Source organism: Balaenoptera musculus, chromosome 17, assembly GCF_009873245.2.
Source record: "Balaenoptera musculus isolate JJ_BM4_2016_0621 chromosome 17, mBalMus1.pri.v3, whole genome shotgun sequence".
Lineage (NCBI taxonomy): Eukaryota > Metazoa > Chordata > Mammalia > Artiodactyla > Balaenopteridae > Balaenoptera > Balaenoptera musculus.
In genome coordinates, this window is record NC_045801.1 from 3195501 (window position 1) to 3223267 (window position 27767).

The 27767-nt window shown below is 46.6% G+C and overlaps 1 protein-coding gene across 7 annotated transcripts in view; it reads left to right on the forward strand.

The window, feature by feature from the left end:
* The window catches only part of TRAPPC9 (trafficking protein particle complex 9), a 549215-nt gene that overhangs the window by 21029 nt on the left and 500419 nt on the right, over positions 1-27767 (forward strand). For 4 of the 7 annotated variants that reach the window (XM_036830233.1, XM_036830236.1, XM_036830234.1 and 1 more), the window contains 2 exons: positions 2235-2314; positions 24817-25410. In XM_036830233.1, coding sequence (XP_036686128.1) covers positions 2256-2314; positions 24817-25410 — 653 coding nt within the window. In that variant the 5' untranslated portion in view covers positions 2235-2255. Of the gene's footprint in view, positions 1-2234; positions 2315-15815; positions 15936-24816; positions 25411-27767 lie in introns of those variants that run through there. The other 3 variants (XM_036830237.1, XM_036830239.1, XM_036830238.1) reach the window with 2 other exon arrangements.

Consider the following 27767-nt stretch of genomic DNA (forward strand, 5'->3'; position numbering starts at 1 on the left):
CTCCGTTGTATAGAGAGTAGAAGTCACCCAGCGGGTAGTGGCAGAGCCAGCACTGGAGGCTGGTGGAGGCTCCAGAACCCCTGCTGTCCCCACCTGAAGTGTCCTGGTTCTAGGTCAGGACCTGGAACATTCAGAGCCTGAGCGGGAGCTGGCCATCAGGCAGCGGTGACAGTGACAGTGACAGTGACAGGGACAGGTTGTTGGCCAGTCGTACACCCCGGCCCACTGCAGGCTCTGGGGTGGGTTGTGCGGGCCTCACTGTCTGACTGTAGGCTGACGTGACCTCTCTGGTCCCTGAATCCTGACAGCCCTGGGCTCTGCCTCTAACCAGCTCTGGGACCCTGGGCACACTGCTTCCGACCTCCGAGCACAGCCTCCTGGAGGTAATGTGTGCGCACAGGGCGGGGCAGGGCTCAGGAGAAAACAGGGACAGTCCAAACAAGCTCCCTGATGATGGCTGTCAACCTGTCACTGAGCCTGCTTCTTCCTGCGGTGGGCGGAACAGTGGTCCCCGTTCACATCTGCCTGTGAATACGCTACTTGACAAGACAAAAGGGACTCTGCAGCCATGATAGAGTTACCGGCAGTGAGTTGCAGAGATTATCCAGGATTATCCGGGTGGACCAATTATAATCACACTGAGCTCTTAGAAGAGGAAGAGGAAGACAGAGAGTCTGTCGGAGAACCTGGAGGACAGAAGAAGAGGCAGGAGAGATGCACAAGAGAGGGCCTCAAGCAGGCATTGCTGGCTTTGCCAATGGAGGAAGGAGCCTCTGGAAGCCAGACTTCGGTCCCGGCCGACAGCCCGCAAGGAAATGGGGGCCTCAGTCCTACGACCGCAAGGAACTGAATTCTGCCAGCAACTCAAATGAGCTGGGAAAACGGACTGGACTTCCAACTACTGTGAACTGTGAGCTAATAACTTTGTATTAAGCCTGTAAACTTGTAGTAATTCGTTATGGCAGCGATGGAAAATGATACTCTCCTCAAACTCCCTCTCCACTGGAGTGAGCGTTGGTCCTCATCTCGGCCTTGAGTTGATCCACAAGCGTGGGGCCCCCAGCCCTGTTCTCCTGAATCAACGTGCAGGATCACTTTCTGTGGTCTCCAGCTGGAAGGCAGGCAGGACGGTAGAGCCCTGCAAAGGCCAAGTTCACTTGGCTTTGTGCCCAAAATAAAGCTCTGGATATGAGTGTACTTGTTGAAAAAGAAAAAAAAAAAAACCAAATGCTGACCCACTTTTTCCTGACTGCTCTGGCTCAGACATGTCCCTCTAAAAGGCAATTTATTTCTAGTACACGCTGTTCCCAGGGCTGACATCACCAACCTCAGTTGGAAGGAGGAGCAGTACTTACGAGAGCTCTCAGGGGCTGGCATCCAAATCTGATAATGTAGCAAAGTTCTGCAAAAAGCTGGTGTTTTTTAAAAAAAACTGCATCAGCCTGGCGATGGAGGGGCTGGGAGTTTGGCCCTAGTTAGAATCTCCAGCCAGGAGAAATGCTCGAGGCGTCTGGTCCCTGGAGCTCCAGCCCTCCTGCACAAACCCTGGCAGACCACAAAGCAGCAGCGTGGCCTGGCTTACAGCAGGGGTGACCACCCTTGCAGCCTGACATGGGGGCTGCTTTGAGGGTAGACAGCCTCCCTTGGGAGACCGGGCCTTCCCAGTGGCCACACGTCTCTGAGCCACACAATTGACTAAAACATCATAAATATATTATCTATTTTGATAATTATTAAATTAATATAAAGGTAAATTTTATTGGAAATATATCTCTTATTGAAATAAATATTTTTAAGTTATTTTATGGACCTACAAATATTGATATTTATTGTTTGCTTGAATGGGAGAGATTATGCACCAAACGTATCCCGAGTTTTAGCTTTTGTGTGTAAGTGCTGAGACTCTTGTTCACATTAATGTAGATGGGAATAGAGAAAATTATGTTATAGCAGTGTCTCTCAATTCTCCAAACTTTTATAACAAAAATCAGATGGCGATATAAGATCAAAAATCATTTTGAGTGATTTTCAACTAACAACTCAGCAGGTCTTTCTTTGATTTTGCTGAAAGAAAGTAACTGAAACAGTTAATTTGCAAAATGATTTGTTACCAAGTTGTTAGAATCATTCATGTTCTTAATTTCTGGGCAGTACGCTAAAAGTTCAAAGTTCAGGGCAGTAAGACCAAGAATTAGCACATGACGCTTAAATATACTTGTTACTCTTTTGCTTAGAGGCACCTCGTTTAACCCAACATGCTCAGAAGAGGCTGGGAAAATGGAAGTATTGTTAATTCCAGTTCACCTTTGCCAAGGTAAAAAAATTAGTGTACATTTACAATAGCCAATGATATTTTGGGAAATGTTAATGAAAATAATCATCTTATGAGTCTGAATAATGGTCTTGAAAATTTTTGTAAGGTAAAAGTATGTATGTCCAAATGTAACATTGATTTGTCAAAAGCAAAAGGAAATCTTTTTTTTTTTTCAAAAGGAAACTTTTGATCTCTTCCTCCCTCATTGAAATCATATAAAATATGCAACTGAGTTACAGACTGAGCTGCAGGAAAGTGAAAATACTCACAAATCCTTTCTCATTGCTGAGGATAGTAAAAACGGAGGAAGAGCTTCATAGAAGATTGTTTTTTCCCAGTATGCTTTTTACACATGTCGAGGATTCTAATTGTAAGGAAAAATTGTCCAAATTTTAGATATGAGGCAGAGAGATTACTATGTCCTGCTGAGTGTTTTGCAGGGTTAGTCTGGTGATGTAATCTGGGGCTTTTATAAAGTTCGGCATTATATTCTAGAAAACTGATTATGATGCAAGATTCTTGAGCTATAGCAAAGCAAATGAATATTATTCTAGAGAGATGCAAATGAGAAGATTACATTCCAAGACTGATAGCTTTATTTTGTATTCATTTTACAGTCTTATTCTTATATTATTTCTTTCAGGGAATAATATATTTGCTTCTCTCTCTCATATCTTTTTTTTTTTTTTTTTTTTTTGGAAACAGCTTTATTAGCCTGCTGTTTCCTTCATTAAGGAGTTAAGTTTGATACGGGTTCATTTTATATATTTGTTATCAATTTTATTGAATACATTATTGCATACACTAACTGCCCATTTTAGAAGTAGAATTCAGTGAGGTTTGCTAAATGTATATACCTGTGAAACCACTGCCACAGTCAGAGTATCAACCCAACCACCGTCGACCACCATCAACCCAAAGAGTCTCGGTGCCCCTTCCGAGTCAGCTCCCGTCTGGGCCCCAGGCAACACTTGATTAGATTTGCCTTTTCTAGAGCCTCATAGAGATGAAGCCACTTACTCTTCTGTGCCGGACTTTCCTTTACCAGCACGTCTAGGAGAGTGTCAGAGCGGGTCCCTGTTCAGTGCTCTCTAGTATTCCCATCTCTCTGCTGATGGAAAAAGGGTTATTTCCTCTTTGTGACAATTACGAATGAAGCGCTGTGAACATTCATGGACATACAGTTCTGTTCCTCTTCCTCAGAGGGGAATTGCTGGGTCGTATAGCGCATGGATGTGTGTGGAGTGGAAACTGCCAAACCTTATTCCAAAGTGTTTATCCCATGTGACTTTCCCACTAGCAATGTTTCTCTCCTTACTCCGTCTTTTGTTATGTAGAGGGCCCCAGCTGGAGAACCTAACGTGGGTAGAGGAAGATATTTTTCCCCTCCTTTCCACGTGCACACGTGGGTGGGGAGCCCAGGAGCTCACACACAGCTTTGTGGGTTGGCTGCCCCTGGCGCTCTCCTTTCCATTCCCCGTCCGCTCAACTCAGTGACACTGCTGGTCTTTGAGTGACTTCTCTCTGCCATGGATCAGACCTGGACTCCCGACACAAAGCTCAAGTGGTCACAGAGCTGACCTCATTTGTTTCTCTTCCGTCAGGACACAGTCCTGAGCTGGCTGTTGTCCAATGTCTGAAAACCGTTTTCTTTTTCCTCCCAGGTTTCTAGTTGTTCACAGTGGGAGGGTCAATCTGGATGCTGTTCTTCTCCCTACATTTGTTTTTCATCTTTTCAAAATTATACTTTTACATAATTTTAAGGTAGATACATAGTTAAGGCATGGGGCTTTGCCGTGAAATTTGTTGTGCGGGTGAAATTAATATCTCCACTTTTGATATTATCTGCAGTTTCTCTCTTGGCTCTCACAGACTCTCCCTTAGGTGGGAAGGGAGATTCTGTGCTTCACTGCATATGGAGTCTAAGGTGGATCAGTTTTAGGAAAGACTACGTGTGGACATTGGGACTTTCGGTGGGGAAAATGAGTTCCTTAAAGCAATGAGACAGTACGTATAGTTCTTAGAATAGTGTCTGTCATACTTTAAGTGCTCAATAAATGGTAGCTATTATTAGGACAATGCAATAAAGGAGGTGAGCTTTACATTAAAGACTGCCTCCTTTGTAGCATGCTACTTATTCCCTTGAGGCCCCTGAGATCGTTATGTTATCTTTTTTTTTTTTTTTTAATTTATTTATTTATTTTTGGCTGAGTTGGGTCTTCGTTGCTGTGCGCGGGGTTTCTCTAGTTGCGGCAGCGGGCTTCTCATTGCGGTGGCTTCTCTTGTTGCAGAGCACGGGCTCTAGGTGCATGGGCTTCAGTAGTTATGGCTCGCAAGCTCCAGAGAGCAGGCTCAGTAGTTGTGGCGCGCGGGCTTAGTTGCTCCGTGGCATGTGGGATCTTCCCGGACCAGGGCTCGAACTTGTGTCCCCTGCATTGGCAGGCGGATTCTTAACCACTGTGCCACCAGGGAAGCCCCGTTATGGTATCCTTGCCAGCCCAGGGTTCTGATCCAAGCTTGCTTTCCTGGGCTGCGGCCCATATTCCATTATCATTTCTCTTTTTACTCATATAACAGCCTTCCATTGAAGTCCTTACCCCGTCCTCGTCCCTGTGTTGGAGTTGAAACTCATAGAACCGTGAGTGGGTCAGATACGAGAATGGGGTAGAAAGTCTCAGGACAGAGAGATGCAGAGGGGGTTGAGGAAGCCCCGAGGACAAAGGAACTTCCTCTGCTTGGGGAGTCAGGGTGGCTTCGCAGAAGATGAAATTAAGATTTGAAGAGCAAGCAGAAATTTGCCAGATGGGCATGGTAGGGGAGAGAAAGAGCAGAGTATCTGCAAAACTCAGAGGCATGGGAAGAGTGATGTTCAGAAAACGGTAGCAGGGCAGCCAGGCCGAACCACGGCATGAGGGTGGGATCGCAGAGGGTGAGGCTGCACTGGCAGGCAGAGAGCAGTTTCTTTTCAACAACTTTATTGAGCTGTAAGTCACATGGCACACATTTCACCCATTTGAAGAGCACCATGCATTGGCTTTTAGTATGTTCAGAGTTGCATGCAACCACAGGAAGCAATCTTTGAAGCCTCTGTATGGTGCTATTGAAGGTGGCCTTCCCAGGACTTCCCAAAGTGTCTTTCGGGGGTTGTGTGGGTGCATAAAGTCTAGGGGAAGCTGGAGCAGTGCTGGATCCAGGCAGAAAAGAAAACAGGCAGCAGTCCTTGTGCTGAGCAGAGCAGAGCTCCGTCAGGTTACCTGTGGGTCATGAGGGGGGAGAGGAGGCCCCTGCAGGGCCCCCACCACGGACCACAGCTTCTGTAACCTGGGGCTGTGTCTTAATAGTCAGAGCAAAGGGGACCGTATAATACTGAGAGTGTGGCCCTGGACCAGGCTGAGGCTCCCAGAAGTCCTGCTTTCCTGACAGATACCAAATGGAGGCCAGGTGCCCCAGAGCTGATTTGGGAAGTGCACTGAAATGAACACTTTTCAAGAAGTCCTTACTTTTCTTGTTAAAGATAGTCCTTTTTTTAATGGGAGAGAGGGACTTCCCTGGTGGCGCAGTGGTTAAGAATCCGTCTGCCAATGCAGGGGACACGGGTTCAAGCCCTGGTCTGGGAAGATCCCACATGCTGTGGAGCAACTAAGCCCATGCACCACAACTACTGAGCCCGTGTGCCACAACTACTGAAGCCCGCACCTATAGCCCATGCTCCACAATAAGAAAAGCCACCGCAATGAGAAGACCGCGCACCGCAACGAAGAGTAGCCCCCGCTCGCCGCAACTAGAGAAAGCCCGTATACAGCAACAAAGACCCAACCCAGCTAAAAATAAATAAATTACTTAATTAATAAAAAAACAAAACAGGGCTTCCCTGGTGGCACAGTGGTTGAGAATCCACCTGCCAATGCGGGGGACATGGCTTTGGGCCCTGGTCTGGGAAGATCCCACATGCCGTGGAGTGGCTGGGCCTGTGTGCCACAACTGCTGAGCTTGCACTCTAGAGCCCGCGAGCCACAGCTGCTGAGCCTGTGTGCCGCAACTGCTGAAGCCCGCACACCTGGGGCCTTCGCTCTGCAACGGGAGAGGCCACTGCAGTGAGAGGCCCGCTCACTGCAACGAAGAGTATCGCCCCCCCACCCCCCCGTCGCCGCTCGCCGCAACTAGAGAGAGCCCGCATGCAGCAACAAAGACCCGATGCAGTCAAAAATAAATTAAACAAAAAGGCAAAAAAAAAACGGGAGAGAGTCTCCAGTTTAATGTCAGGAATGGAAAACAAACAGGTCAGAGATGGGTGGAGGCTGATTTTAACCAGTCAACTTGTATGGAACAGTTTTTTTATGAGCTGCCCCAGTGACTGTCTGGATGAACGGTTGAAAGGAAATGGGTCTGCACATACAGGCTGTTCTTCTTCCCGGGCCACGGGAGTAGCTGCTTTCCAAACCTGGCTGTGTTTTCACAAACACATTTCAAGGCCACACCTCCAGTGTTCTCATTCAGTACCTTTGAGTCAGGCCAGGAAATCGTGATGTGTTTTTAACTGCTTTGACTTCTTTTGGACTTCTTCTGGAATTCTCTTTTTGATGATTTTTAAACAACTGCAAACAATTTTCAAGTACAGTACAAATACTTTATCTTCCTTAACTGCTTTAGCGTAAGTGGCTGCCCCAACACCCCTAGCTGAGTGTGGATTTTCCACAAACGAGGACCTTCCCTTGTAGCCCCACAAGGCAGCCATCCGAAGTGGGAAATTAACATCGGTACATTATTACCACCTGATCCTCAGGCTCCATTCAGCTTTCACAGCTGTTCCAATTTTTTTTTTTTTTTTTTTTTTTTAAATTTATTTATCAGTAATAGTGGCTCACGGGCTTAGTTGCTCCGTGGCATGTGGGATCTTCCCAGACCAGGGCCCGAACCCGTGTCTCCTGCATTGGCAGGCAGATTCTCAACCACTGCGCCACCAGGGAAGCCCCAATTTTTTTTTTTTAAGCAAAATGATCAAGTCCAGAGTCACGCATGACCTTTAGTTGTCCTGTCTCATCAATATTCTTTAATTTGGAACAGTTCCACAGTCTTTCTGTGACTTGCATGAACTGGACATGTGCTTTTGAAGATTGCAGGCCAGTTATGTTGTAGCATGTCCCTAATTTTGGTTTCTCTCTTGTTTCTTCACAGTTAAATCCAGGTCATGCATCTTTGGCAGGAATATCACAGAAGTGGTACTTTGTTCTATTGATTGCATCCTATCAGGTGGTGCATGATTAAGATTTGTCCCATTACCATTGATTCAGTTTGACCCAAATCCTCTTTTTTTTAAATTGAGGTATAATTGACATATAACATTTTATAAGTTTAAGGTGTACAACCAGTTGATTAGATACATTTCTATGTCAAAATATGATAACCTCTTCAGTGTTAGATAACACCTTCATCATTTCACACAATTTCATGTCTTTTTGGTGGTGAGTACATTTAAGATCTAGTCTCTTAGGAACTTTGAACTATATAATACAGTATTGTTAACTATAATCACAATGCTGTGCACTAGATCCCCAGTTATTCATCTTCTAACTGCAAGTTTATACCCTGGCCAAATCTCCCCTTTTCTCCTACCTGCCAGTACCTAGTAACCACCATTCTCTTGATACTTTGTTTCTTCAGGTGATCTGAATCCTCTTTCTCTGCTTTAGAGAAAGAAGGACAGAAATGGCAAAAGTATGGATAATTGAGGTTTAAAAAAAACCCTTCCACTTAATCAATGTCATTTGAATAATTTGATCTGTATTATTTGAATAATTCAGATAATTCCTGTATCGAGTTGGCAGATAGCAGAGATTTAGTCTCAGTCTTTCCTTTTAAAAATTAGCTTTAATGCTGTAATATTTGACACACAAAAGTCATAAAGAATAACATAACTTGAACTGTAATAACTTGATATGTAATATATAACATATATTTCCAATTGGATTATTTATTACTTTATATGTAACATATAAGGCATATAATGTAGTGTCATATACATAAATTGAATTCTCAAGAATTAAGTCACTGCCAATTTAGCTAAATCTCTTTTGTGAATTCCTTTCTAACATCAGTCTACTCTGAATTTGCCCAGAACTGACTGACCCAAGCTCACCTGACAAAGTGACAAAAATCCCAGGTCTTGGTGAGAATTGTTGAGGCCATCCTAATTCAGACCAGACACGGATGTTTGTTTTCCCATAGTAGCTACTTAGCTTGTTCCGGCATCTGGTGGTCACACGTGGGATTGCAGCTACCCATATGTTACCCTTCTCAGGATTTTTCTTTTCCATTTTGAATTTTTTTTTCCCATTTAAACTTAAATTTGAAATGTAAGATCCAATTCTAATAAACTGGATATATTATAACTTATATTTACAAGTTTCTGGCTCTACAAGTGGCCACAATGCATTGGTGAGAACTCATAATTTTTCAGTCTTTGTTTCTTGGGGTGTTTGTGTGTGTGTGTGTGTGTGTGTGTGTCTGTGTTTGGGGATGTTTTTCCTTTGTTAATTTTAAAAATTTATTGCTAATACATGGCAGGCACTGAGGTGGACGCTGGCAGGGAAAAGAATAATCTGGATGGCAAATTAACCTCGTGCTTCTGATTATACTCCGTGAAACAGGAAACCTCTTGCAGTGCATTGTTTGAAATGTAGTAAATAGTAAGTTACAATCGTGACTAGGCTGTTAGGTAATCATTCTTGAGATATCTGTGGATGTTAAATTCACTGGTGAAAGTTTGATGAAGAATAGGTTATTTATGCAATTTCAAAGTATCTTCAAAAGATCCACAAGTTACTTATTAATTACAATGGGAAAAAATAGTCACTTTATAGCGGAGAAACTTGGCAGACTGCACATTAACCAAGGGATCAAAGTTAACATCACAAACCAGACAAACCAACCTCATGTGCCTCCTGAGATGATACACTAAGGACTCACATCACTTCTGTGGCCTGTTTTGCAAAAAACACATAACCTGAATCTAATCATGAGAAAGCATTAGACAAACTCAGAATGAGGAACGTTCTACAAAATAACTGAACTGTATTCTTCCAACATATTAAAGTCATGAAAGACAAAGACTGAGAAACTTCCAGATAAAAGGAAACTAAAAAACTATATGACAACTGCAACTTGTAATCCTGGACAGGGGGAAAATAGCTATGAAGTGCACAATTGGGAACTATTTACCTAGAGAATGATAAAACCAATGAGGCAAAAATGTAAGTAATTGGTGAACATGGATAAAGGGTGTATAAGAGTTCTTGTTACAATTTGTGTCGTTTTTCTGTGTTTGAAATTACATATAAAAAAGTTAACCCCAAAAAGTGTTTCCAAAAGTAACAAGCTCTTTAATGACAAAGAACTGGTTTCTTTAAAAATGATTTATTATTTTTCATTATGAAATCAATGTATGTATGCTTTTTATTTTATTATTATTTTTAAATTAATTTATTTATTTTTGGCTGCGTTGGGTCTTCGTTGCTGCACGCAGGCTTTCTCTAGTTGCGGTGAGCGGGGGCTTCTCTTTGTTGTGGTGCGCAGGGTTTTCATTGCGGTGGCTTTTGTTGCGGAGCACGGGCTCCAGGCACGCAGGCTTCAGTAGTTGTGGCACGCAGGCTATAGAGCGCAGGCTCAGTAGTTGTAGCGCAGGGGCTTAGCTGCTCCACGGCATGTGGGATCTTCCTGGACCAGGGCTCGAACCCGTGTCCCCTGCAGTGGCAGGTGGATTCTTAACCACTGCGCCACCAGGGAAGCCCCTGTATGCTTTTTAAAGGAGAAAAAATATATAGAAAAGTTAAAAGAAGAAAAAGCATTAATCACCCACAGGTCTATCACAGACCAACGCTGCCTAGGAAGATTGTTTGAAAGGAGTGCAGTTTCATGGTGCAGGGATGTGCTAGATGGAGGGCATGCTGGACTGAAGGAACAACATAGAAAAGACAGGGAAGCGTGGAAAGGCATGGCTGAGGGGAAAATGAGAAGACAGCATTGGGTTTGCTTTGAGGTGGGGAAGCTGGGGCTAGAAAACGGAGATGAGTAGGTGCGGTAGGACTTCCCAGGAGGACCAGTGCTGGAGGGGGAGATCGTGCAGGTCCGATTCTCCCCCGGGCCGGCGTCCACAATGCCTGGCACATGGTTCGGGCTAATGAAAGAGTGCGCATGAGGCAGGCCCTAGGTCCCTTCCTGCCCCGTAGCGTCCCCTCGCAGCGACTCCCCCGCCTGCTCGCTGCTCGCCATCCCCACTCCGCAGCCTGCGGGCTGCTGACGCAATCGGGAAGCAGGTGCAAGGCTCGGTTTCCAGGGCAACAGCAGCCAGGCCTCCATCCTTCCGCTCGCACTCGTGCGTCACTTCCGGCCCCTCGCCGCCAGTCGCCGCCGGCCTGTGGAGTGGCTGAGGTTGGGGCTATTTCTCTTCGTCTAGTTGGGGCGTTGGGCTGAGGATGGTGTTGGCCAAAATGATTTTTCGGTTCTGCGGAAGGAGCTGGTAGGGAGGCAGGTGGAGCTTAGTTTCCGTCCCCCAACCAATCGCTTTCAAATCCGCTCCCTGAGCGCAGGGGGGAAAAGACGTCTCGTCGCTGCCAGACCTAGAGCATGCGCACTCGCACCGAGGCAGCCTCGGGGATCCTGTGTTCCGGGATTTCAGGGCAGCCGGAGGGAATCGAGGGGGCGGGGCAGCGGGGGGGCGGGGTGGGCGAGCGAAGGCGTTGATTGGCCACTAGGAAGCTCGGCTGTGGCGCCGCCGTGGACCCCTGCGGCGGGCTCTGGAGTTTCGTTCATTCACTCACTCGCTGAATGGATAGCCTCACTCAGCCTTCACGGAGAGTACGCGGAGTCTGAGCTTGTGCTAAGCGCTGGGGATTCGGATCCCACGATTTCGTTGACCCTCTGCGGTGTCTCCTCCTTTCTTCCTGTGCAATCTTATCGCCTCTCCTCTCCATTCAAGCCTAGTGTGGTGTACTTCTTGCACAGGGAGGTGACCCCCGGCCTCTCTTACTGCAGGCACCTTTCCTGAAGGGTCCCCATCCCTGAAAGCAGCCGCTGAACACTGGAAGGTCTGAGATGGAGTTCTGGTTAGGCGCTCAATTACTGAGGCACTTCCACCACTTGACATTCACCTCTGAAAGAAGAGTATAGTAATTTTCGGAGGGGTTGTGAGGTTTAAAATGAGCTTTGCTGCTTATCTTGGGGTTGAATCCCTGCTTTGCCCCTGATTAGCCTGTATGACTCTGGGCCATTGCAGGGAGGCCTGTGTCCAGCACTGGCTGATACTCAGGTCTGGCTAATTTTTTTTTTTTTAATTGAAGTATACATAGTTGATTTACAATGTTGCGTTAATTACTGCTGTACAGCAAAGTGATTCAGTTATATACATATATACTTAAAAAATACTCTTTTCTATTATGGTTTATTATAAGATATTGAATATAGCTCTCTGTGCTATACTGTAGGACCTTGTTGTTTATCCATTCTGTATATAAAAGCTTACATCTGCTGACCCCAACCTCCCACTCCATCCCTCCCCTAAACCCCCTCCCCCTTGGTAACCACCAGTCTGTTCTCTATGTCTGTGATTCTGTTTCTGTTTCCTAGATAGGTTCATTTGTGTCATATTTTAGATTCCACTTATAAGTGATATGGTATTTGTCTTTCTGACTACACTTAGTATGATCATCTCTAGTTGCATCCATGTTGCTGCAAGTCATGTTATTTCATTCTTTTTTATGGCTGAGTAATATTCCATTGTATATATGTACCACATCTTCTTTATCCATTCATCTGTTGATGGACATTTAGGCTGTTTCCATGTCTTGGCTATTGTGAATAGTGCTGTTATGAGCATAGGGGTGCATGTATCTTTTTTTTTAAAATTTATTTATTTTTGGCTGCATTGGGTCTTCGTTGCTGTGCGGGCTTTCTCTAGTTGCGGCGAGCAGGGGCTACTCTTCATTGCGGTGTGCGGGCTTCTCACTGCAGTGGCTTCTCTTGTTGCGGAGCACGGGCTCTAGGCGCGTGGGCTTCAGTATTTGTGGCATGCAGGCTCAGTAGTTGTGGCTCACGGGCTCTAGAGCACAGGCTCAATAGTTGTGGTGCAAGGGCTTAGTTGCTACGCGGCATGTGGGATCTTCCCGGACCAGGGCTCGAACCCGTGTCCCCTGCATTGGCAGGCGGATTCTTAACCACTGCGCTACCAGGGAAGCCCTCTTTTTGAATTATAGTTTTGTCTGGATATATGCTCAGGAGTGGGATTGCTAGATCATATGGTAATTCTATTTTTAGTTTTCTGAGGAACCCTCATACTGTTTTCCACAGTGGCTACACCATCTTACATTCCCACCAATGTAGGAGGGTTCCCAAGGCTGGCTAATTCTAAGGTGAAGGATTTAGTAAACCTAAACCAAACTTTTGGCTCCAGATCTAAAGCACCCTCTTCAACTGACATATTGGTAATAAAATTGACTTGTAAATATCCATTGTCTGATTCTTTTGTCTTATTTCTCAATTGCTCCACACTCAGGAAGAGAAAAAAGGAGTGTTACTGCTTAGTCCCCTCCATTAGAACAACATACCTTATAGGGCCATTGTGAGATTATATGAGAAATTTGTACCAAGCACATTGTACTTTACCTGCTGGGTAAATGGTAGCTACCATGATTTTGTTATTTTGAGGGAGTAGGTGTGAAAGCCTGCTCAAGTGGCTGGTTCTTCATGTTGATAAATAAGCAAATCTGTTCCCTATTGGCTTGGGCACTAGAAAGCCCAGGTGAGACATGGCCCTATGGAGAAGTATCCAAGTGGACTGCATGGTAGAATAGAGCCCTACAACATGGAAAGGAGTAAGGAAACCTTTATAATACTGTTGGTGGATCAGAAATCCTAAGAGGTGATGGGCTTTGCCCAAACTGGGGTGATCATATCACCCAACCAGAACACTTTTAGCCAGGACAACAGGCATATATTGGGGTTGTCCTAGGCAAATCAGGATATATGATCACCCTATCCCAAGGCCATACAAGTAGCATTTGAAAGAATTGAGACGGAACTTAGATCTATCCCACTCTGTCTCAAAGTGCTTTCTCATACTTGCTTTTATTAATCCTGAGAGTGACCTTATGAAGTGATTATACCCATTTTATATGTGAAGATATTTAAGTTATATAGTTAGTGAGTAATGGAGTTTATGCTCTGACCTGCACTCTTGACTGGTTTCAGTGGTAATTCTCAACCCCACCAAGCCTTTTTGGGCATTGGTCTTCATCTTTGAGATTGCATGCATGATTGGATGTTTCAGGGAAGTAGATTTGCCTTATGAGAGAACTTTCTAACAGGGCTCTGTATCATTGTATGAAACTTTCCACCTCTGTTAGGACTTTTTATAGAGGGGTTCTGGTGTGGGTGTGAGGTTGGACTTGATGATTTTAGATGTTCCTTCCAATCCAACTTTAAGTGTCTAAAACTCCTTGAGAGCAAGTTTGGTATATTCGTTGAATTCTCAGCATTCAGAGGAGATGCTCAGGAAACGTTAAAACTACGTAAGCAACATAACTCCAGAAGCAAGACATACCTGGGACAAGTCTGGACACCTCTCTCTGATGGCTGGGGGGCTGTGGCAAGCCTTTACATTCTCTGAGCCTCAGTTTTCTCATTGGTCAGAATGCAGAGTAGTCTCCTCCCTCCCTCCCCCACAGATTTGCTGGGACAATAAAATAAATTAATGTGAGTACATTGTAAACAGAAACATTGTACAAAAATAACAGTGTTTCCTTTTGCCAGCTTTCAATCTTGCTTTCCAAATTGCTTCTCTTATTCATTTATAGAGAGAATGAGAACAAAGAAGGACTACGGAAAGAGCGCAGGCAACAGAGTCAGACAGCCTGGGATTTGAATCCTAAATAGCACCAGCCGCTTGTGTGCCAAGTGGAGTGTTCTTTCTGGACCTCAGCGCTAAGAATAGCTACCTTGTATCGATCTTATGAAGACACCGTGTGCTAAACAGGGAGCTCTATTCCTGGCACTTAGACCTCCATAAAGGGTGGCCTCTTTTAATGTCTGTTTTCTGTGTTCTGTAATTGTCAACCTGTGCTCTCAGCGCCACGGAGAAGCCACCTTGGGCGGCTTTTTGTAGGGTCCTGGAAGCGTTCTCTCTTAGCCTCTGGGCGCCTGTGTTGAAAATCCTTCCTGGCTGTCTGGTGTGCTGGAAATCCGTTCCACCTGTTTTGCCCTGAAGATGTGTTCTGTTTATAATTCATTCCTACTCTTTGGAAAACAATTCAATAAAAACTCATTTGGTTTTCCACTGGCCCAGGGCAGGGATGAGGGATAGCGCATTATTATTATTATTATTATTATTTTGCATTATTATTTTATATAAAAAATATAAATAATAAAGTCATAAAACAACACTGGTCACAGAGCAGAGAGTCAATAAATGCTTGCTGGATTAAAGTAAAAGTGATGGCTCAGTTTTTCCATGGCTGCTGTATTGGCTGAACTATTCCTGTCCACCATTACACTTTTTTTTTTCTTACTGAAAAAGAGATACATGCATATGGTAAAAAAAATTCAAACAGAACACAAAATATGCAAGGGAAAGAACGTCTCCCTCATCCTCTTTCTCTCAACCCTCTCTGGAGATGCCACTGTTGACAATTACTAATGTATTTTTCAAATATGCTATGCACATTCCAACCTATGTATGTGAATTCCTTTTTAAGTTTTATTTTTTTATTTTTAACCTGGATAACCCCTTCTGCCCCTAACTAGCAAGCTGGGCTCTGGAACTAAGGACAGCTGTGCCACACCAGGGGGCCTATTTGGAGCCGTAGACGGGACCCCCAGAGTCAGGAGTGGTTTTCCAAGGAGGAATGGGGACCAAGCATCAGCCCTTGGGCAGTCTGCTTGGGGCTCGGGCTCTGACCTTCTACTTCCCGGCCCCGCCCAGCCCCTGTGACCTTGCACATAAGGCATGCCCTGGAGACACGCAGCCTCAGTTTCTCAGCCTGTAAAAGGGGAACTTCTACTCTCCCCAAGGTAGTTCAGAGCGCTGGCGACAACGCCTGCGGGTGTGAGACACGAAGCCCGGCTCGGCGCGTGGGCAAGGAGCGTGATGCCGTAGGGGTTTTGCAGAGGCCTGGGCTGGAGGGCTCCACCACGGAGGTGAAATTTGAGCTGCGCGCCTTGAGGGCTTGGAAAGGCGCGCGGAGGCGGGAGTGGCATCTCCTTCGGGGTGCGCGGCCCCAGGAGCCAAAGCTTTTCTTTCCGTCTCAGCTGCTCTCCTTCCCCTTTTCTCCCTCTGGGTCCCTCCATCTCCCTCCTCCTCCCTGCCCCTCCCTGCGACCATCTAGCTCCCTCCACTTTTCATCACTCCTCTCCTCCCCCTCCTCCTTCCCTCGCTTCCCCGGCGTCTCTTCCAAAACCCGGAGCGGAACGCCGGCCCGGGACGGGCCCTGCGCATGCGCAGGGGCGGTGCCGGCTCAGCCGCTAGTCGGAAGCTCCAGCTCTGAGCCGGGGGAGCGTCCGAAGAGGCTGCTTGGCCCCGCCGCCCGCCAGGCCGTTGGCTCCGGGCCCGGGGGTCCGGCTGTGTAAGTGCAAGGTGGGGGGCTCCCGGGCAGGGAGGGTGTCGGGTAGGCTGCGGGAGGGCTGTCCGTGTGTCACGGCGCTCGAGGGCGCCAGCCAGCGTGTGTCCCGCCGAGGGGCTCGCCTCAGCCCACACCTGCTCGGGCCACCTGCCCCAGCCCCGTTACCTGCCCGGAGCCCGGCCACACCCGTCCAGGGCCGCGTCCGCACCTGCCGAGGGCCCGGCCCGCACCTGCCGCCTCTCGGGCCCGGCCCTGGCTCTCCTTAGCTCTCTGCGGTCGTCCCCTTCCGCTCTTCCGCCCGCGGGTCCCCTCCGCCCGGCCTCCCTCTCCTCGGCCCCTGCCCCCGGGCCGGCGGGTCTGGGGACCCGGCTGGGACCCGCGGCTGGGGCCGGCCTCCGGGCGGCGCTGCAGCCTGCGCCCCCGGCCTCCTTCCCCTCCCCGCGGCCCCGGGAGGCCCTCTTCTCCCTTTTCCTCCTCCTACTCCTCTTTTGGATTCAAAGTGTCTCAGATCCCGCTCGGCGGCGGCAGGCGCTGATTCCCGGGGATGAGCTCCTCGAATTGCGAAGTCCGGCTTCTCCTGGCCAAGTCTCGGGAAGAGAGAGCACAGTGCCTGCCTTGGTCTCCTCCCCCCGCTCATTTGCCCCACGTGAATGCCCTTTAACACGGAGTTTTCTGGTGTTCGGTGGGGTGCTTGTGGATTTCACGTGTTTTTATAGAGAGAGGGATTACAGTGTTGAAAGCAGGGCTCGGTTTAGTTAAAGATGAGTTGAGGGTATGAGGCTGTGACATCCTCCATCATCTCCCCGCCCCAGTTTAAACGCGACTGGCGATTTTTAAAACGTAGTTTTATAGTCGTTTCCTAGTCCAGCCCAGCTAGTATTCCTTAACACGAAATAGCAGCACTAGAGGCATGATATTGGAGAACCAGGAATATTGCAGTCCTAAAGATGTCCTGGCAAGGTTTTTTGTTTTGTTTTTCTTAAATTGTGGGGCAGTCCAATAGTATAGAGGGAAAAATAGTTGTCAAGAAATATTTGATCAAATAACAGCGTTATTGAGATAATGTTCACATACGATAAAGTCCACCCATTTAAATTGTACATTTCAGTGGGTTTTAGTATATTCACAGTTGTGCAACCATTATTATTCCAGAACATTTTCCTCACTTCAGAAAGAAATTCCATACCCGTTGGCAGTCTCCCCTGCTGCAGCCCTGGGCAGCCACAGATTTACTTTCTGTCTCTAAGGAGTTGCATATTTGGGGCATTTCATGTAAATGGAATCATACAGTATGTGGCCTTTTGTGCCTGGCTTCTTTCACTTAGCATAACGTTTTCAAGGTCCACCCATATTGTAGTAGGGTCAGTACTTTGTTCCTTTTTATGGCTGAGTAATATTCTATTGTTATGGATAGATCACATTTTGTTTATGCATTTATCAGGTGATGGACACTTGCGTTGTTTCCACTTTTTGGCTCTTAGGAATAATACTGCTATGGATGTTAGCGTACTAGTTTTTGTGTGGACATGTATTTTCAAATCTCTTTGGTATACACCTAGGAGTAGAACTGCTGTTTATATGGTAACTCTATGTTTAACTTTTTGAGGAACTACCAAGTTGAAGAAACGTATTCTTGACGTTTTAATATTTGTATTAGATTAGTCTCAGACACCAGAGCTGGCTCAGTGCCAGGGCTTATTTCATCAGATTCTTTCTCCCTTGAAGAAAGTAGTGGAAAAGCATGGACTCTGGAACCTGGCTCCAGTTTACCTCTTGCAGATTAGGAGACCTTGAGCAGCTGACTGAGCCTGGTTCCTCATCTGTAAGGTTGAAAATGGGAATGCTTGTTTCTTAGGATTGTTGTGAAGTCTAACTATGATAAGTTGTAAAGTGCCCAGTGCAGCCCTTTTCCTACCTTATATGAGACAAATTTTCTCCCGTGGTACTTGCATATTTTGAATCTGGGGCAAAAGTGAACAAGAAGTTTGCTAATACTGAGCTGCTTCAGGGAAAACCCTTGCCTGAGGTTGTAAGGTTTATTGAGCTGTGGCATGGATTTGATTGCTGGTCTGCTTTTCAGGGCCTAGTTGGAACTGGAAGGGACCCAGAGGGGTCTTTTAGTCCAGGGTGACTTCATTGTTTAGATTTCATAGATTGGTAAGCGCTAAAAAGCTGGAGGGCCAATCATAGGCTTGTCAATTTTTATTTTTGCCCAGACAGAATAATGGAAAAACAAGCCCCATCTCCCCCCCCTATTGTTTTATAAAAGCAAGAATGTTTGGGAATTCCCTGGCAGTCCAGTGGTTAGGACTCTGTGCTTTCATTGCGGTGGCCCAGGTTCAGTCCCTGGTCAGGGAACTAAGATCCTACAAGCCGTGGGGCGCAGCCAATTAAAAAAAAAAAAAAGAATGTTTTAACAGCAAAAAATGAGACAGTTCATAACCTAAAAATAAATGATAACAATAGTAGTTAATATTTATAAAGCACTTACTAAATTTACTTTAGTTTTATGGGAAGCTTAATATACATTGTTCATATTTTTCTCATTTGACTTCAGACTAGAGAAATTGAACACCTTCTGTCCTCAACCTGTGTCAGAACCACAGGCCACCTCTGCACCTGTAACACACTTGCCTTTTTTGTGCATCAACTTTTTTGCTTATAGAAGAGGGGTGTTGGCAGGAGCAGTAGCACATAAGCTCCTGATAGATGAGAAGGGCTGGGGCCAGGCCCTGAAACTAGCCAACCTGCTGAAACACGCACTGTAAGCTTTTTGAAGTTCGACCTTCTTCCTTTTTTTTTTCATGTGGACCATTTTCAAAGTCTTTATTGAATTTGTTACAATATTGCTTCTGTGTTATGTTTTGGTTTCTTGGCTGCGAGGCATGTGGGATCATAGCTCCCTGACCAGGGATGGAACCCGCACCCCCTGCATTGGAAGGCGAAGTCTTAACCGCCAAGGAAGTCCCCCTTCTTCCTTTTTTAACTCTTATGTTAAACGTTTAACATGTACGTGCAGTTTAAAGAATGGCAAAACAAGCATCGCTGGATCTACCATCTAGCTTAAGAGACAGAACATAACTACTGCTTCTGAAGCCACTGCTTCCCTTTCAAACTGCATTCCTCTTTGCCACCCAGGTAACCACTATCCAAATTTACTTTTTCTTTATAATTTTACCATATGTGTAAACAAGATATTGTTTAAGTGTTGCCTGTTTTTGAACTTTACATGAATGGAATGGTGCTGCTTGTATTAATCCACAACTTGCTTTATTTGCCCATCATGTTTTTGAGATTCATCTTTGTTCCTGCAGTGTAGCTCTAGGTCATTCATTTGCACTGTTCTAAAGTATTTCATTGTGTTAAACGACCACAGTTTAGTTACCCATTCTCCTGACCGTGGACATTTGCGTTCTCTTCAGTTCTTGCTTCTGTGAACCTGCCAGCCACATGCCAGAATACATGCCACCTGTCAAATAGGAGAGTTACCTTTGGTCTACATTTTTGCAAACGTGGTGTTTTTATATTTAAAACATTTTGTCTTTATACCCATGTTCATAATAGTATTATTCATAGTAGCCAAAGCTAGAAACAACCCAAATGACCTTCAATGAATGAATAAATAAAATGTGGTATATATATACAATGAAATATTATTCAGCATTAAACAAGAAGGAGATTCTGATACATGCTACAACACTGACGAACCTTGAAGACATTCTGCTAAGTGAAATAAGCCAGTCACAAAAGGACAAATAGCATATGATTTCACTTATGTGACGTGCCTAGCGTGGTCAGATTCATAGAGACAGAAAATAGATGGGGGCGTGCCGGGGGTGGGGGGATGGGGAGCTAGTGTTTCATGGGGACAGAGCTTCAGTGGTGAAGGTGAAAAAGTTCTGGAGATGGTTGCACAACAATGTAAGTGTACTTAATGCCATAGAACTCTACATTTAAAAAGGTAAGTTTTGTATTATGTATATGTTACCACGATAATTTTTTTTTTTGGTCAGTCAGGTGGGTATGAAATGGTCTATCCCTGTGGTTTTAATTTGCTATCTCCTGATCGCCATTGAGGTGGAGCATCTTACTGTACACGTCTTGGCTGCTTGAGTTTCCTCTTCAGAGATGTCTGTTTGAGCAATTTGTCCATTTTCTGATTGGGTTATGCTCTTTTTCTTACTCATGGATTACGCATTGTGCCAGTACTACTATTGGAGAGTCTGTCCTTTCCTACTGTCCTAGAATGGCACCTCAGCTGTATTTCAAATTACCATGCGTATGTGGGTCTGGTTCTGGGCTTGATGACGTTTCCATTTTTCTCTCTATCCCTGTGCCAATACTGTGCTGACTATAGGTTTTTTTTTTCCCCCTACAGATTTATTGAAATATAATTCACATGCTATACAGTTCAACCATTTAAATATACAGTTCAGTGGTTTTTAATGTATTCACAGAGCTGTACAACCATCACCACAATCAATTTTAGAACATTTCATCACCCCACAAAGAAACCCTATGTTCCAGTAGCAGTTATATCGGGTGGGACAAATGCCCTTCCCCATTGGTCGTTCCTCAGGAGTTTCTTGGCTATTGACCATAAACTAACTTGTTACATTCCATGAAAAATCTGATAGGAATTCTAATCAGAATTGTGTTGAATCTATATATCAAAATGGGGAGAATGAACATCTTTATGATATAAACTTTTTCTACCCATGCATATATCTGGGACCCTACCTTTTCATCTGTACAGAGCCTGGCACATGGGAAGTCCTCATTAGATGTTGGGGATGTGAATGATGAGATTTTATACATCATTAGTTTCAACCATAGCCTTGCACAAAAGAGAAAACTAACCTCAGTGAAGCTACGTGACTCACTTATGGTCACAAAGAGTGACAGCCAGCGCTGGAGCCAACCCGATGCACGTGGTGCTTGCAACGAGTTCTCCGCCGCCTGCTGCTGATGGGGAGCAGCGTGCTTTTTGCGAATAATATATGCTGTTGGCCGCTTTCAGTTTCATTGGTTCTATCTTATCTGTAGGTGTTTTTCTTCTGGTGGGCCTGTGTGTGATGTGTGACATGTTAATAAAGATCTGTGTCTGGGAGAACTCTGGGCCAGGTGCAGGGAGTGCCCACTGAGCACATGCTTGAATTGGGAAAAGCCACAGTAAAGGTTGGAATTTCCATTACGGTTCAAACTTCCTGATTTCTATGACCTATTATACCTTGATTTAGCCCACCTTAATTTTGGATGCACAAATATGGAATAACTTGATGAAACGTCATTGTACGGTATTGTAGAGAGAGGACCTTGTATGATTTTTCTCTTTCTTTTTTCTAACACCTGTTCTCCTGGGCCTTACAGATCCTGCACAGATCCTGCACCCATTCAGCAGTGCCCAGGGCTTGCTCGGTGCTGCACTGAAGCAAAATTTGTTTATAAGGGCCTTTCCTCATCTACTCTGGGCCTCCGTTTTCTTCTCTGCACAATGAAGGCTTAGACTAGATAAGGGCTTTTCAATATCTTTGCCACCTTTTAGAAACAGAAAACTCTCAAATCCCCCCCCCCCATCCCAGTGCTTAAGATTTTGATACGTCCCCCAAGGGGTGACATCCCTCTGTTGAAAGTTGATGTGCTTTTGCTTCTTTCCAGGAGGTGCAGAAAAGACTGCAGAGAATTATTGCAGGGAGGGGCCGGGGGGCAGTGTATCACACTTTACAGTGTGAGTGCCGGGGCAGGGGCTGGGGTCGAGGGGGGGGTGGTGCGGGAGCGCCTGCGTTTAAATACTGCTGCTGATGTGGCCTCTCTGTGATCTTGCACAATGTGACAGACTTCTCCTTCCCTCAGTGTCTTCATGTGTAAAGTTGGGGTGATATTATTTAGAGGTTTTCATGAGATAATATACACAGAAGCTACTTGTGTCCTGGGTAGAAACAAGACCTGTTAGCAGGTCAGAGGTTTCTTTTTTTTTTTTTCAGGAACTCAATAGCCACATGTGGCCAGTGGCTCCTGTATTGCACAGTGCAGGGCTAGACCCCCCGTTTTTTTGTTTGTTTGTTTGTTTGTTTTATCAGTCATCAATTTTATACACATCAGTGTATACATGTCGATCCCAATCGCCCAATTCAGCACACCACCATCCCCACCCCACCGCAGTTTTCCCCCCTTGGTGTCCATATGTTTGTTCTCTACATCTGTGTCTCAACTTCTGCCCTGCAAACCAGTTCATCTGTACCATTTTTCTAGGTTCCACATATATGCGTTAATATACGATATTTGTTTTTCTCTTTCTGACTTACTTCACTCTGTATGGCAGTCTCTAGATCCATCCACGTCTCAACAAATGACTCAATTTTGTTCCTTTTTATGGCTGAGTAATATGCCATTGTATATATGTACCACAACTTCTTTATCCATTCGTCTGTCGATGGGCATTTAGGTTGCTTCCATGACCTGGCTATTGTAAATAGTGCTGCAATGAACATTGGGGTGCACGTGTCTTTTTGAATTACGGTTTTCTCTGGGTATATGCCCAGTAGTGGGATTGCTAGGTCATATGGTAATTCTATTTTTAGTTTTTTAAGGAACCTCCGTATTGTTCTCCATAGTGGCTGTATCAATTTACATTCCCACCAACAGTGCAAGAGGGTTCCCTTTTCTCCACACTCTCTCCAGCATTTGTTGTTTGTAGATTTTCTGATGATGCCCATTCTAACTGGTGTGAGGTGATATCTCATTGTAGTTTCGATTTGCACTTCTCTAATGATTAGTGATGTTGAGCATCTTTTCATGTGCTTCTTGGCCATCTGTATGTCTTCTTTGGAGAAATGTCTATTTAGGTCTTCTGCCCATTTTTGGGAAAAAAAAAAAAAAATCTTGTTCCTGCTGCTCTGTCCAGGTGTGTTGTGCAGTTCCTGGAGGGTGAGGGTTGACTCTGAAGTCCAGCATGGGGTAGGTGGCCCCAGGATCTGCGTGCCCCAAATTGCTCCCACCTCCCTCCCCAGTCCTCTTCCTCTCAGCCCAGGATGAAATCCCTGCCATTGGACTTACTCAGAGGTCTAGTGGAAATGGCCTTTTATTTTTATTGTTTCATCTGGGAGGGCTGCTGTCATGATCTCTGTAGTCAGCTTCTGGTGACCCGAAGGCTATGCAATTTGGAGTTCCTAGTCAAGAAAAAGAAAACACAATTACAAATACAAAATTAGATATAGGGCCTTGGAAGGGGCTCTTGCAAGTGGGGGCTGTTAGCTCTGTTAGCTTCACAGTACAGCGGCCTCTGGCCGTGAGTACCCATCCCTGTACTCTGAAGTAGGAGAGACCAGTGGGGTCAGTGGAAAGATTTACTGAGTGTATCTAACGGGCTAGGCGTTTCCCTATTTGTACGGTGTATTCCTTATTTGATACAATGAGCTCATTTAATGTCAATAGCCTTTAAAAAAAATTAGACCTTTTATTTTGAGATGTAATGTAGATTCCCATGCAGTTGTAAGAGATAATATTGAGAGAGCTTATGGACCCTTTGCCCAGTTTCCCTTGATGGTACCGTCTTGCAAAGTTATGGTACAATATTAAAACCAGAATATTGACTCACTAACCCTTTGAGGTTTGTGTTATTATCCACATTTTAATTCATGATAAAACTGGGGTTTAAAGAAGCACACAGGCCTGCCCCAGGTCACTGACGTTGTTAGTGTAGAGTCAGGGGTGGAACGTGGGCTTCACATTTCTGGGCAGTGCCATTCTGATGGTCTGTGGAAGGGGGGCAGCATTCATTTGCTTGTTTGTTCGTTCATTCAGCAAACATTTATTAACTCCTATGGGCCAGATGCTTTCCTGTGGGTTATCTAATTGAATTCAACGGTACTGAGAATCAGGTAATGTTGTTTTCTTTCTTTCTTTCTTTTTTAATTTTTATCGGAGTATTGTTGATGTTGCTTTCTTTTTACATCTAACAAAATTCACTCAGGTTATTAAAACTCTCCCAAGGAAACACAGCTCATAAAGGAGGGATAGGAACCGCGTATAGCCTCTCCTTCTACGTCAGGCAGGACGCCCGGCACTTTGCCTTTGCAGCCTTCCTCAATCCAGATGTCTTCTTAGAAAGCAAGTTTTATTATCGCCATTATTTTTCAGTTCAGGAGCTCAAGTGGACTGGAGTTCAAGTCCAGACCATCTGGTTCCACTGTGGTTCTTTTCATTCTGTTCTGCTGAGGGGCTGGGGAAGCAGTTCCTTCCGTTGTTCATTTATTCAGCCTTTTTTTTTTTTTTTTTAATTATTTGCTTTATTTATTTATTTTTTAAAATTTGATTTATTTATTTTTATTTATGGCTGTGTTGAGTCTTTGTTTCTGTGCGAGGGCTTTCCCCAGTTGCGGCAAGTGGGGGCCACTCTTCATCGCGGTGCGCGGGCCTCTCACTATCGCGGCCTCTCCCGTCGCGGAGCACAGGCTCTAGAGCGCAGGCTCAGCAATTGTGGCTCACGGGCCTAGTTTGCTCCGCGGCACGTGGGATCCTCCCAGACCAGGGCTCGAACCCGTGTCCCCTGCATTGGCAGGCAGACTCTCAGCCACTGCGCCACCAGGGAAGGCCTATTCAGCTTTTTGAGCGCTGACTCCACATCAGTGCCTGGCGCCTGGCTAGGTGTTGGAAACAGAAAACAAGAGATGGCCCCTTTTCTGCAGGAGCTCCAGGCCTGGTGCAAGAGCAGGGAATTGTGATAAGAGCTGTGATAGCCATATGCAGAACTCCGAGCGCAGACTGTTCCCCACAGCTCTGCTTGGGGCTTACCCTGCCTTCCAGCTGGTGGGCGCCGGCATCACCACGTCCCCGAGCGCGCTGGCAGCCTGCAAAACCCGGTGCACCTCAAAGCCTCTTCTTCTCTCTGGGCAGGGTCTTCACCATGAGTGTCCCTGACTACATGCAGTGTGCTGAGGACCACCAGACTCTCCTCGTGGTGGTCCAGCCCGTGGGGATCGTCTCGGAGGAGAACTTCTTCAAGATCTACAAGAGGATCTCATCCGTGAGCCAGATCAGCGTGCGCGACTCGCAGCGCGTGCTCTATATCCGCTATCGGCACCACTACCCGCCCGAGAACAACGAGTGGGGCGACTTCCAGACCCACCGCAAGGTCGTGGGCCTCATCACCATCACAGACTGCTTCTCGGCCAAGGACTGGCCGCAGACTTTCGAGAAGTTCCACGTGCAGAAGGAGATGTACGGCTCCACGCTCTACGACTCGCGGCTCTTCGTCTTCGGGCTGCAGGGGGAGGTGGCCGAGCAGCCGCGCACCGACGTGGCCTTCTACCCCGGCTACGAGGACTGCGGGACGGTGGAGAAGAGGATCGAGGACTTCATCGAGTCGCTGTTCATCGTGCTTGAGTCCAAGCGCCTGGACAGGGCCACGGACAAGTCCGGGGACAAGATCCCGCTCCTCTGCGTCCCGTTCGAGAAGAAGGACTTCGTGGGACTGGACACGGACAGTAGGTAAGTCTGCCTGGAGCCCAGGCTCCTCAGCGTGGGGGGCTTCCCAACATCCAGAAGCGGAGAAGCAAGTGGGAGCGTAGTCTTGCAGCGGGGGGAAAAGGGTGCAGTCCACTGGTTTTCAGACTTTTAAAAATGGGACAGCCTTTGGTTCAGGGAAATCGTTTTAGGGTTCATGTGGACACTTACTGCCCCTTTTCAGCTGGGAGCCCTGGTGGGACCCCCTGGAGCGCTGTCCCGTAGGGTAGCCACTGTCACTAAGACTGTGGAGGAGGCTGGTCTGAGCCGAGACGTGCTGTAGGTAAAATGCACGTCAGATGCTGAGACCTAGTCTAGGAAAAAGAATGCAAACTATCTCAGTATTTCTTTTTTATTGATTACATGTTGAAATAACACTTACATATATTAGATTAAATAAAATACGTTATTAAAATCAGTTGTGAGTGTTTGGTTTTCACTTTTTTAGATGTGCAAACTAGAAAACTTTATTTACGTGGCTCACATTGTTTTCCTGTTGGACAGCACTGCCCTCCGGCACAGTGTGAAGACTATTATTCAGCCTCATCCCTTCAATGTGTAGATGAGGGGCTGAACCCGGAGAGGCGGCAGAACGAGGTGCTAGCTGAGCTGGGGGTCGGGCCCGGGCCTCCTGCCTCCCAGTCCGGGCACCTGCAGGGCTCAGGCTCCTCCTCCTGCCAGACGGCCTCGCCATGGCAGCGCCAGAGCCCTCGCTTATGGTTAGGGTATCAGAAATGCCACAGGGACTTCCGAAAGAGCTCCCCACACAGAGGAAGGTGTGTTCATAGTTTCTGTGTCTCAGAGAGTGTCAGACAGAGCAGGGAAAGTTCAGTCCTCACTTTGTCCCTGTGATTAAGTCACCAGAATTGCAGACGAGCTCTGCTGGGCCGTCTGCTTCCCCTCTCTGCCCTCTGCTCAGTTTCCCTGTGTGGCCAGTGTGGTGTCCCTCCTGCAGGAGAGGACGAGATGCACGCCTTTGCCGAGAGGTGCTCCCCTTTGCTGGGGAGAGTGCGGGTAGCTCTGTCACTCCTGGCCTTGGGCCTTGGGCCCTGAGTCTGTCCTCCCCGCTCTGTACAGGTCGCACGATGGTCTCCCAGGTTAGGATGGGGGACATGGCGTGGGTGCCGCAGTGCCCGCTGCAGAGCAGGTGCTCAGGGCTTCCTGAACTTACCTAAGGTCAGACCTGACTTTCTGGTTGTTGATAAGTTAGAGGAGAAGATGTCACAGAGTTGAGGAAAAAGGTGCAGGCAGCCCTATGAGTGAGAGGCACAGAGTCCCCGAGCCACTCCTGCAGGTGGTGCCTGGCAGGGTCTGGAGGAATTTTCACTTCCTCACCCGGACACATCTGTGTGGTCTAAGGAAAGGGCGAGGCATGTCGTACCCATGATCCGTACTTAGTTTTCGCATGACCCTGTGATCTACATGCCAGCGCTCCCCTTCTGCTCCTCGGAGCCGAGGTGGCAAGGTTTAGGAGCCCAGGCACCGCCGAGGGGCAGAGCTGCCAGCACCAGGCCCACTCCCGGCCAGCTCCTCGCCTCACTTGTTGCCTCCTGCTGAGCCCCAGGCGTCAGGTGGGGTAGATGCCGTGGCAATCATCCCTCACAAGGTGGGGCCTCACGGGCACACAGCGGCCTGCATTTCCCGCATCACGGTGCCTGCGGCCTCGGCAGGGACTGCCTTCCCCTCCCTGGACAGACTGGTGGGTGAGTGGCTGAAGCCAGGAACCCTGCCCTGACCCCGTGACCAGTGCCTTAGCCTTGCCAAACGAGGCACTGGTGACATTTCTGCTCATCAGCTTCTTGGCTTTGAGGTTGCAGACCCACCAGAGAAGGCCAGTTTGTTTTTGCCTTTTGAAATCTGTGCTCACAATTGGGCAGGAATAACTAGTTTCAGGATACTGTGCTTGGTGCATGGTGGCTGATCCTATTCCCAAGTGTTTACGCAGAGTGAATGAAACCTCCCTCCTGGTGGGTCCATTCTGTTCTCGCCGGTGCCGTAAACGCTCAGCCATCATATGCACTTCAGTGAGATAATGATGCCAGTGACCTCAACTCAGACACATTCTCCTCCAGTCGCTGTTCATCCCTTGTTGCTTTCACTCATCTCAGTTATCTAATTTTTAAAACAACAGTTAGGTGCAGGGACAGAGCCTAACTCTCCTGCAGCTCTTGGTAGGGGTGATAAAAAGTGTCCAACCTGAAATGAGATTGCATTTTGTGCCTCAGAAGGAAATGTCTAGATGTAGGTGGAGTTTTGGTTTGAGGCGCTGACAGGCTCCACGGCACGTGCCGCCAACCTGAGGCCCCAGCCTTCCCAGGGGCCGTAGGTGTGGGTGGGCTTTA